Consider the following 12,713-nt stretch of genomic DNA (forward strand, 5'->3'; position numbering starts at 1 on the left):
AAAGTGAGGCAACTGCAGCAAACAGAAAAACTTAAGTGATCTGCCCCAAGTCACTCAATAGTAGTAAATGAAGAAGTTGGGACAAAAACCCAGCAGGCTAACTCTAGAGCTGTGCTCTTAACCACTATGAAATACCACCTTTAACATACAAAGTGAATAATATCATTGTTTTTATAAATTTTAAATTAGGGTCTCAGAGTAGGCAAGATGAAAAAGACATTGGAGAAACATGAAAAAAAATTTCTGAAATTATTTCTATTCTGAATATTTAATTCCATTTTGAAAACTGCACTAAAGAGGGGCATTAGATATTTTTACATCCAACAAAGGAGGAAATGAAGGATGAAAGCACTGCTAAAAAAAAAAAAAAAAAAGTATACAACACTTAAAACATGCAATGCAGTATAGCCCATCAACCCTTTTAATAGTTAAAGGCATCTGTGTGTCCACTGAACTTTTCAGAGCTCTACTGAAAATATATGCATGTTTCTATTATTTCTTTAATGTTCTTTTTTTTAATGTGTCCTCATTTTAATAAGTGTCAGATTTAGATTCAATTCAGATTCCTCAATTACAATGCAGCTTAAAATTTAGCTGCTTATTGGCACTCTGGTAAATATTTAGTCATAATTAACACACTGTAAAAAGTCTGATGGTCTAAAGCTTTAAAAAACACTAAAAGGTAAATAAGACCTAATCTTCCTGAAGTTTTTGCCACTGACATAAATTCTAACAAAATACATGCACTTATTTTGTTGGTAAGATACTGTAATATGTCACAAAAATACATGAAAACCAAAATATGTAATTCGTTCACCGTCAAAAACAAGAAACTACTCATGTCCTTACACTGGTCTCTAATTCTCTTTCCTGGCACTGTGGTTCTTCATTTTCTCCTTCATCAGCCTCCTCATCTTCCTCCTCTGAGACAACAGAGTTGGAGACTATGACAGGAGTCCAGCGTAAACATTCTGGATCCACATCTACAGGTCGCAAATTCAACTGAAGCTTTGCCATGTGATCCTGGATAAGTTTTTCCCGGCGGATAATCACAAATCTAGAACCAGAGAAAAGTTTATAGCAACCACCAATATACAATATGTTCATAAAAATGAATGTCATCTCCAAAAACCCTGAAGATGACAATGATGGATGCTTCAAAACAACCTGTTTGGGAAGATGAAATATGGAAATATACCATCACAATGAGATAGCTAAGAAATACGAAGTTGGGCCTCACATTCCACTATAGTAATTAAGTTATTTTAACCACTTACTGACTCATATATCCCCTATCTGCAATTTCTTCTGTCCTCTTGAGCTCTTTCCTATTCTCCATTAATTTAGCTCAAATGCTTTTTAACTTAAAAAAAAATATTTTTAGCTGTAGACAGACATAATAACTTTATTTATTTACATTGTATGTGGTGCTGAGGATTGAACCCAATGCATCACAGGTGCTAGGCAAGCACTCTAGCACTGAGCACAACCCCAGCCCCAAATGCCTCCTTTCTTTGTGACCTTTTCATGACTAATTTAGGCAATGGTGAACTATCTATCCTCCCTTCCAATACACATTTCACTTTGTACCATTTATATGGAAATTAATCATGGATATATTTTACTTAATGACATTGTTTCCAGAATTGTTGCTTTTTATAAGAGATCCCAATGCTAGAAGGTAAAAGATTCAGTGGCTTATGTCCAAAAGTTAGAAAAAAGGATGAAAAAACAGTTTTAAAAAATATATATACAGTTAAATACCACAGAAACCAAAATAATGTGGCAGTACCAAGTGTTTCACTTATATTAGTTATTGTTCTTTCATCAATAATCTGTGTGATCCAAAACTTATACCTTTTCATCTTTCAAAGGTGTTCAAAGGGATGTGATACTCACTGGTCACTACGGAAGTCCAGCATGCGTAGGTGGTGGAGTGTGGAGGTAATGTCTTGAGGGCAGATACCTGTCAACTTGCTTAACTTCTTAATGCTGATCTGTTTGTCATTTTGGTGATAAAGGCACTCCAATATTACACTTTTCCAATAAGCCATATAGGATAAACGACCTAGATCTGACAATGGTTTCTCTGGAGACCCTGCTTGGCCTTCACGCTTTGATAACAAATAACCTAAAGAAACCCCCAAATCACAAAGATGTCAGAGATCCTAAAAATGTCTGATTCACCAAAGTAATAATTCTCTTTCCACAATCAAATCAAATATTATAGGCAATAATAATTTCAAAGGTAAATTCCTTGAAAAGCAGGGAACAACTTAGCAGAAATACTTGAAATTACTGTTTGCAGGGAGATTATACAATTTTCACATATTGGACATTAGGTTAATATTGTCTACAGTCAATATAAATCACTTTGTTAAAATAGTCAAGCTGTAAAAAATCAGAACTGAGACCACATTAATAAGATTATGGCAAGAACAGTTTTTATTGTAATGGGCATATTTTCTTTGGACCACTAGATGGCAACTGGTATATATGAATTGAGAAATATAAAAAGAATGCCTTAGTTTTGTGTAGTCCTAGTAAAGACTGTGGTTCTTCTATGAGTGAATTAGATGATGATTTCTTACTTCAAAAGCTCTCCTTATAATTCCTATCATTCTAATTCTCTGTGACTGTATGGTGCTATTACTCTTTCTGTCTAATGCATGACTCTCAAGAATTAAGGAAGGGGGGAAGCATAAATCTTAAGGCAAAGCATAAAAAATGAAGATGGCCACAGCAGATGTAGTTTTGTCATTAAAATTTTTTTTTTTTTTCAAAACAGGGTAAGGATGGTCATCTAGAAGAATCTATTATACTAGCAAAGTAAAACAAATACCATAATCATACAGATTTTGTATCTCAAAATATACTCAAGAAATGGTAATCACTATAAATAAAATATTTTCCCTAATTTTACTATTTAACAATATTTAATATGTTCAATCATGACTCCTATTTCAAAGCAATATTACTATAAAATCAGAGTTTCACTTCTTGCCAATCCAAAAAGGCCAAGAAAATATACCAAAAAAACCCAACAGCATGTACTTCCAGTAAAATATTATTAGGAGTATAATTGAAAGTGTCAAAAAAAGAAAAAAAGAAATAAAGAAAGAGTCCAATAGAACAACCTTAACTAGTCTGTGAGAATTAACTTCTCAAGACTGGAATCAAAATTAGTTTGAACCATTAGGTCAGCATATACTCCTTTGAATACCATTTTATACCAGTGTCTGGGGGGAAATATTCCCTCAAATTAATATAACCATAAAAGTTAATGCAAAAACACAGTTAACTTTCTAAGTTACAATATCAACATGTAAAACAGAATGCAATTTCTACAATGACCTTTGAACTGTTTTCACTTTTAACTCAGATTACTTCCTGCATCATTCACTTTTTTAGGATTTTTAAAGTTGTGTTGTAAATTTTTAACCAGTAGGTAAAATGTGTAACTAAAAAACACATACATTTTCTCAGATAATGGGGAAATGAAAATGGGGCATTTGCTATACTTCTTCTGTACTTCTTTTTAGCACTGATTTAAATAGTTTTACAAGGTTTTCAGTACTGCTGTGAGTTCGTATTACTGCATAAACTAAGCTCCATTGTAAATGGACAGGTAAAAATTAAAGATATTTGGTACAGAACACATAAAATTATATTCAGTATTAGCTATTAAAAAATATTTTGTGTCCAACCAAAAGCAAAAAAACTTGTGGCTTTAAGTTTTTAAGACCTATACAAAAATATGACAAGAGATATTAGGAGCCCATACATCATTACAAATCTCTACTATCTATCTGGTCCACAAGAAGAGAAAATGAGAAAGTATGTTAATATAGTCCTTACTGAAATCGATGAGAAACCTGCCATAGCCCTTACGCTGGTATTGGGGAAGAATCATTATACAGGAAACGTTGTATTTCTGTTGGCAGTGCTTTTCCTGGTGGAGAGAAAAGAAGCCATGTTTTAAACAACAGGCTGGTAAAATGAATAGTAATGCTAATTATTAAGAAACAAAGACTAACAGCTAAAACCACTGCCCTGGTCCTTTGGAAATAGCAATGTACATGGGGGCGGAGGACACCTCACATCCCACTGGGAGAAGATAAGACAACGTGAAGCCACTGCCATTCCCCACAAAGCAAACATCCCAGGAGAGTAAGAATATAATGATGCCATCCAATAACAACACCTGCAACTCAAAAACAGCACATCAATGCCTAAGATCAGCAAAGGAATCTGAGTCCCAAATAATCTGTAATGCTACAAAATGATGAATCAATGTAGCACAATGTGAGAAGATTCATCATTATTTTTACCCCACTCCCTATTAGTTATGGCTGACTTTACACAAAATAGTCCTGAATGTGTATAAAAATACATTTTTATATTAGTTAATGTATTATTAAATACATATTTAGCTAATGAAGTAGCCTTGGGAAACTCTTATAAAGCCAATACTTTGCACTAAACTGTTTTATACACTTAGTTTACCATGGGCTTGCTTATATACAAGTACATTTTTTTAAAATGTTGTTTGACTAGAATTTTTTTCCCCTAAAGGAATGGAAGATTAAGGAAAAAGAAAATATTCTTTAATAAAAATGGTCCAATCTTATTCTTATGTCTATGCTTGAAAATTCAAATTAGGAAGAGAAGATTTAAGCTGAGAAAGAACTCAGAGAGGTAATGACTGTGTTTATTTCACAAGTACTAACTGTTATCATCATGGGAACAGGAGTCATTTACCTCTTGCGTATTACCAGTAGTCATGTTCCTAAGAGAATATACTGTGTTGAATGTTACTAAGCATCTTCTAGTGGTTGGTAAGTTTCTGAATGCTCTTTCTATTTTCCTTCTCCAAAAGCTAATGATACCCTAGAAGGTGTTGCATCCTCCCATGTCTCCTACTGAGAATCAGCAGACTGCCCCAAATTTCCATAAGAATTCAAACATTTGAAGTTGATACAATACTTACTTTAGAAAAGTAGCCAACAAGGTGGCAGCCCTTGACATCATTCTGTGTTAGTACATAAAAAAGAAATGGCTCCACATCATAATAGAGTGTTTTGTGGTCAAGAAATAACTTTGCCAAGAGACACAGGTTTTGACAATAAATGGTACTCACGTTCCCATCAACCTAGAGGAAAAAAACAGGAGAGAGTAATCAGCAGAATGTCACTTTAATCCTATAATAATATGCACCAGTTACAAGTATCTCTAGATATCTGTAGTATAGCCTAAGAGAAGCTGTCAGTGAGCAACACATACTAGAACTTGGAAACTACCCTTTGAAATGGCAGTATTATGACACTTGCTGTTTTAAGACAACAAAATATACAAAAACACCATTTTCGACAAAGCAGAAATAGCTTAAATGGGAGGTAATGATCTAGTTTGCTGAGATTAATTACAGGAATACTTTGGATGGCAAAATTCATTTTCAAAAGTATTTAATTCAACAACAGAGCCAAATGTAACCTCTTCTAAAATACATGTATTAGGTAAATCATGATATAACTGACATCTATCTCTACCAGCAATTTAAGCAATGTGGTTTGACTCCCATGATCAGCTACACCCGCAAATAAAGCTGCATGAAGGAGTATAAATTATTGCTTCTCGGAAGCACCAAGCAGGTTTCTAGTTAAGACCCTAAAAAAGTGTCTTAGGTTGGCCAGGATCAGGAGCACTACACACTACTGCTCCTGATGTTCCTGACTGCCAGGATAACCACATTAGTTCCCAAGACATTGTCTGGCATGCTAACTGAACTCTTCAACAATCTAATTAACTTAATATGACTTCTTTTAAAATATGTAACAATGCATGCTTAAGTTGAGAAGCAATTTGATTTTGGGTAAACAGGACTATATTCCATATCTGATGCTCCTAACTCACAAGATGAAGAGCTCCTTTATTAATCAACTAAAATAAAGTCTTAGGAAAGACCAAGAAAGTGAAAGTCTGAGTGGACCCAGGCAACCTAAAATTCTATTACTGTATTAATTAACAGGACTGATCATAACAAGTCCTCAATACCTGACATTCACTGTATGATGCTGAGAATCAAGAATTTAAAGGTTACTATTAACAGCAACACAGACTCACAGATATAGCATTTTTCTTAACATGATGATCTTAAGATTTACGAATGCTCTTGGTGCATCTCTATAAGATATTCCTTTTAAATAAATAACAGAAATCTTTTCATTTAAATGTTGTATTTCATAGATTCTAAGATGCATTTTTATCACATCTTACGTATGCAAAATTGGCATCTTAAAATACAGTTTAAAAATTATAATTAGCAATACATTTTCCTTTATAGTGGCACTAAAATACTAAGATATATTATTACTGATACCTTTGATTAAATGAAATACCAAATAACTTATTTTGAGGTCAAGCTTATGAACTTGGTACCATTTGGGTTGGTCTAATTCTGCTTCTCACATAGCTAAATTATCCAACTCAGTAGTGAGTAAACAATAGTAAAAAAACATTGCCCTACCCCAAAGTCAACTTGTACAATTAGATGCAATATAGATGACACTTTTTGAAATGGACAGGAAAATAAGTACCAAAAACCTATCTTACCTCAAAGACAGAAATATTATTCTTTCGGTAAATCTCATTGGCAGGAGGATGAAACCAACCACATTTTTTCATATGCTGCTGTAGAATAGTTCTACTTTTCATATATTTTAGACAAAACTCACAAAGATACAATTTAGGCAGCCTGTAAATAATAATTTAAAAAGACAGAGCTTTATATTTTACAGATCTTCAAACTTTCATAATTCTTCACACTTTACTGTCTCATTACTAAGCAGTTACAAAAGTAGAAAATGTATCATTATCCCCTTTAAAAACAAAGAAGGAAGGCAGGAAAGAAGGACAGAGGAAAACGAAAGGGAGAGGAAGGAAAGAAATCAAAACTTAAATTAATTTAGATAATAGCAGTCAATTAATTAACAGCAGGAGGACAAAGATGAGAAAACAAGACACCTAGTTCAGTGTTCTTTCAGTCTTTAAGTTACTAGATATGAAAATCTCACATTCTTTCCTCCTTAAGAATCTCTAATAAGCAAAATAAAGTCTATTTTCCAAACACACAAATAACTGAAGATAGTTTTGTTGATCTATAGATTTTTTTTCTTCCTTTGTCATTTATTTCTTCATTAATCCATTTTTGGGGAATTAAATATTTCTTGAATGCTTATCACCTATGAGGCCTTGTGGAGGTACACAAGGTGTATGTATAGTGGTGAGTAAAATGGACACATAGTGTATACTCTAAAAATACTCTGTAAATGTTTTTAAGTATAAAATTATAATACTGAATATGTTTTGGCAAAGTGGGACATACTATACTACCTCTTTTCTACTTTCTACCACTAAAGTTCTGGCTCTCTCCCTGGTTAAGTCACTATATGAAATTGTGTAAGTCAAAAGTCTATCATTCAACAAGTAAAATAAAGGCTCACATTATTCTTTTAGGTGCCCTCAGTTGTTAGTTTATATTTATTCAATAGACTTGCTATTTAGTAGTAGTTTAACAGAACCCCTTCCTTAATAATATTTCTTTATTAGGAGCTTGGCAATAAAGTGATTAGAACAATTTATAAGGTAATAACAGGAACATACCCTAAATTTTAAAAAAAAATTAGTGGCCTTGACACCCATGTAGCCTGAATTCACAATGCCAAAAGTTTCTTCTGGTATAAAATACATACCCCATGTATCCTCAGCTCAAAGCTGGTTTCCCTACATCCTGACCTATTATCCACAACTGTTGAATCTTGATAACCTGAGACTGACACCATCATTAAAAACTATTATGTGCAAACATACTAGCTAGTAAAATGACAAAATATACAATTCAAATAAATTACTATATCTTGTCTCATATTTTAAGAACTGAGATGGAAGGAAATTTTTAAATCTCATTAATTTAATCACCATCAGTTCAGTTAGGCTTAAAAGATTACCTTAGAATATTTGCTAAGTAGATTAATATACACAAAAATGTCTGATTTACTAAAGTGTGAAGACCACAAATATTTTTTCAAGTTCCCACTTTGGAAGCAGCATTTGTAGCATAATTATAATTTCTCTGAAAACATCTAACATTCTACTAAAGCCTTTCCTGAGGTATATTTATGGCATACAGTCCTGTATGCACTGAGCACTTCATGCTCATATAAGGATGGAAAAGGCCATGTGATTATCTTTCCTTCTCCCTAAAAGACTTGCAATGTGCACTAATTCTTCCCATATAACTTTATGTCTTGTTTTATTTAAAACTGCCATTCTACATACTGAAAGCTTCCAAGAAACTGTTATGGTATAAAATTTGTCTATAATATGCAATATTATTTTCTAAAATCTAATAGTAACTACACCAACATAACCTGAAGTCATATCATTAATACAAAAATCATTCCAAAATATTGAGTGCAACAAATAATGACTAACATTATAAAGTCAAGAAGCAAGAGCCAAGAGTATGGAAAAGAAACATGTCCTAGGCTATTTTGCTTATTTTCTTTGCATCCTGCTCCAAACCCCACCAATCAAAGGAGAAATAGCAGTAAGCTAAAATAACATTTTCCTTCTTTACCACCAGAGCTACAAATCTAAAAATGAAACGGCTTCAGTTATAAACCTCATCATCCAATGTGGGCACTAAATGTATTATCTAAATCTTGGGCTGGGATTGTGGCTCAGAGGTAGAGCGCTCGCCTAGCACGGACGGGACCCGGTTTGATCCTCAGCACCACATTAAAAAAATAAATAAATAAAGGCATTGTGTTGTGTCCATCTATACCTAAAAAGTAAATATTAATTTAAAAAAAAAAGAATAATGGGTTTAAATCTTAAAGGTGACCCACAACCATCAAACTGTCTTTGTGAATATCTGAATTTGGAAGATTCTTAAAAGGAAGGTGGACAAATGGCACTCCCCCAACTATCTACTATTTACCTTTAATTATCTGTGCTAAAAAACAATTTAAAATTGTCAGAAGATGAAAATACAGAAGTAACACTACTATACTTGAGTAAAAAGTTTTCATTTTGAGAGCTAAATATCACAAATATTTCCTAAAATGTTAATCTGAAAAACCTAAGCAAAATTCTGTGTTTTTAAAAATATTAAAAAGAAAAATAGAAGGAAAAAAAAACAGTGTCAGACTACCTAAGTTTTCCATATTACAGTAAAGATGAATGCTAACTTTTTCATCCAATCCAACTGTTACATCTCTGTACAGAGAGAAGAAAATACAGTGAAATTTATGCTAATGAGCTACATTTGAGTCATTTCACAATGTCTGTAATACTCACAGACACTGTATTGTACGTGATAACATATAATTTCATCTGTCAAGTAAAAAGGCAATAAATATTCAACAAATGCTACTTTTCAGGAAATATTTATAAAATAAAGAAACGAAAGTACAATTTATTCCCGATGGTCTGTGAGAAAAGGCCTTTTTTTTTTTTTAAGTTTTAATAGTAACCAGGTTGCTCAAGAAAACACTGAAAGAAATGAAATCTCTAAGAAAATTACTGCTAAGTCTCATCCACTAAATTGAGTCCATGCCATACATTAGAATTGTAAGATATAGAACATTTTAATAATTAAAATCTCTAGCAAACCTTATTAAATGAAAAACAATAAAGTAAAAGCAAGTGTTAACATCTACTTTATTCCAAAATATTTCTTGCTGAAAATACTTTTAAAGTCCCTGATTTTATCAGAATCAAGCCCATTTGGATGACGCTCTTTAATCTAAAGGGAATGGCCTGAAAGAATTGGAAAAACAAAACTTTCTTTTAGTAAAGTATAAATGTCTGCAGTTCTTACATTGGGAAAATATATTCTATACAAAGAACATTAAACTACATGAAATGAAATGCAGTTATAAAGATTTTGTATACTCCTAGACCTAGAGAATTCTAGTGGGGGCTGCTTTTGGTGATCCTCCTGCTGATAGTACCTACATCTTTTTTTGCTCAGCTTCATCAATGTGATGATACCCCAGCTTGTAAAATCAGGATTAGGTTGCAGCTATATGTAATCCCCTTACTTCTAGAATAATACAGATTTTCCTTCTGGGAGTTTCTAGAATAACTCTGGCTTTTAAACACTGCCCAAGATAGTAGCAGTCTGTGTGGTCTTCACAATTGACAACCTATAGTGAAACTTATAACAAAAATTACACCAAATATTACTTAAATCAAAAATTAAGGTACAAGCCAAGTGAGCCCAATCTAGATTAACATGATTCATACAGTTCAACACAAGTGGCTGAAGATATGGCTATGTGGGAAGAGAGAAGTGGGCTTAAATCCTAGTTCTGTCACTTACAAACCATAATTTCTCAAATATGACTGCTGGACTCTTGTCTTCTCTGAATACAGAAATATTCACCTCACAAAATTATTGCAGAGATGTTCAGTTCAATGAATTGTAATTACAGCTGCAATTATTCATTATTATTTTTGTTTTCCTTTCATCCGTTTTACTTCATTTAATAGCCAAAGACAGTAAGGATTCTGTGTGGTTTCTTCCTCAGTAACTGGGATTATGGAAAAAAAAAAATCAAACCTGGTTCTACTGACAATTTCATAATCTATGCATCAAGTCAACTCAGGTAGAAAAATCAAAGGAACTTCCTAAGCAACTCTATTATATGGGAATCTGCCTTGTCGAGACCTTGAAATAATCTCATAGCAAAAAGTTATTCTCAAGCTAAACTCTCAACAATTCAGAATAGGGTACCCGCTAATGACAATTTCTTTTGCCTTGAGCCTATCTGTCATGTTTTCAATGGCAAAGTAGAGGTCTCCAAACTTTTCTGCTTTGTGCATCAAATGGCCCTGATGGAGAAAACTCTTGTTTTATATCCTTCAGTGTCATAGACTTAACTAGATTGATGGAAATAAAATAGAATTGTTGCTTCATTACCATTATTTTTAAAGCCAGGGATTAATTTACTTAATATACAATGCACAAACAAATATTTGGATATTATGGGAAACTCTCTCAAGCATAATCCCGTTTCCCTAAAAATTTTTCTTCAGGTGAGCTATTCTTTTTTGTTTCTTCAAATTGCCCTGTTTTTGTAGACCTTGGGATTTAAACTTTTAAAATGTGTTTATAACCTTTAGCAATAAGAAAATAATTTAGTACAGAATAATAAGTAGGTATTAAAAAATTAAGGATAGAGCTTTATTATTTGGGACATACAAGATCTCTGAACATTTCAGTCAGCTCAAGTTTAAAAGAACTAGGAAGCAAATGCATTTAGATAGATATAGGTAGTTTTTTAAAAAAAATACAGAAGCAAGAGAATACATTAAAAAATTCATAATCACTAAAGATGCTAATGAATTACTATATTCTAATGGAAAATTGAAGGCACCATAATGGATAAGAAAATGTATAGGAAATGTCCAAAACTCTGCTTTAAGAAAGCTGAATTTTAGGGGCTGGTGTTGTGGCTCAGCAGAACACTTGTGTGCCAGAACATTTGCCTCACATGTGTGAGGCTCTAGGTTCGATCCTTAGTACCTCATAAAAATAAACAAACAAAATAAAGGTATTGTGTCTATTTACAACTAAAAAATTTTTAAAAAAAAATAAAGCAGAATTTCATACTTCCTATCCTATTTCTGCCTTCTATTAATGATTTTTATGATACTTTTTTGGTTACTTATTTTCTGCTGGTAACATTTACCACTTTGCTGGTAACCAGGCCCTCACATTAGTTTCTAGTGACGCTCTCACAAAACAAAAGGCAACAATTTCAACAAATCCTTTTAATATCTTAAAAAACAACAGTTCATAGTTCCATTTTCATCATCTCTTGAAAAGCAAGTGCTAATGTTGGCACTCTGTTTCTATTTCTCCACTGAGTAGAAGAGATAATCTATCTGTACTACAACCCCTGACTTTCTTCTCTAAGTTGAGTGCTCCTCTGATGTGGACAGCTTATGAACAGCTCACTTTAAAGTAATAATATGATTTACTTGACAAATAAATTAATTTCTCAGCATATTTCTTCTTGATCACACAAGAGAACCCGGCTATACAAAACTCCCAAGAAATGAGTCACATTGAATACCAGAGTTCTGAAGGGCAGCTGAAGAAGTTTCCTGCTTTCTTCTAACATATACATAATTTAACCTTCTCTGAACAAATTCAAATTATTATTCCATGATATAGAGTACTAACTTAAAGATAATACCACAGTCTACGAATCAGTTGTTTAGGATCAACTAATCCTACAGTATGGTTCCCAAATGTGTTTGATGAGCTTGTTAGTTTGTCAAGTTTTGTTTTTGCCTTTTTTGTTGTTGTTGTTACTTCACTGAAGTTAGGGTCTATAATAGCACTGCTGCTTCTAGTTTTCTATTTCTGCTACAGACTTGGAACCACATTGGCAAGTTATTATATTATATGGAAAGAAAAAATTAAAAGACTCTTTTAGTGGCAGACAATTTTAACAACTCTTTGGATCTATTTTCAGCTTCTTGGAAATAATCCATGTTACAGTTTTTACATATTATAAAACTCAAAGTATATGTTGTTGTAGTTTAACCCACAAAGCACCATAACTTATTATTCCTTACAACACCTGCTAACTGGGAGACTGTAGAATGCATAAGTAGTTCAAAGACTGGGAAGCATT

The 12,713-nt window shown here is 32.8% G+C and overlaps 1 protein-coding gene across 1 annotated transcript in view; it reads right to left on the minus strand.

The window, feature by feature from the left end:
* Kat6a (lysine acetyltransferase 6A) overlaps positions 1–12,713 on the minus strand; it is a 102,601-nt gene that overhangs the window by 11,663 nt on the left and 78,225 nt on the right. The window contains 5 exon segments of the mRNA XM_015506223.1: positions 850–1,057; positions 1,900–2,131; positions 3,859–3,952; positions 4,991–5,152; positions 6,613–6,754. Of these exon segments, the coding sequence (XP_015361709.1) occupies positions 850–1,057; positions 1,900–2,131; positions 3,859–3,952; positions 4,991–5,152; positions 6,613–6,754 (838 nt within the window).

Source organism: Marmota marmota, unplaced genomic scaffold, assembly GCF_001458135.2.
Source record: "Marmota marmota marmota unplaced genomic scaffold, marMar, whole genome shotgun sequence".
Classification (NCBI taxonomy): Eukaryota; Metazoa; Chordata; class Mammalia; order Rodentia; family Sciuridae; genus Marmota; species Marmota marmota.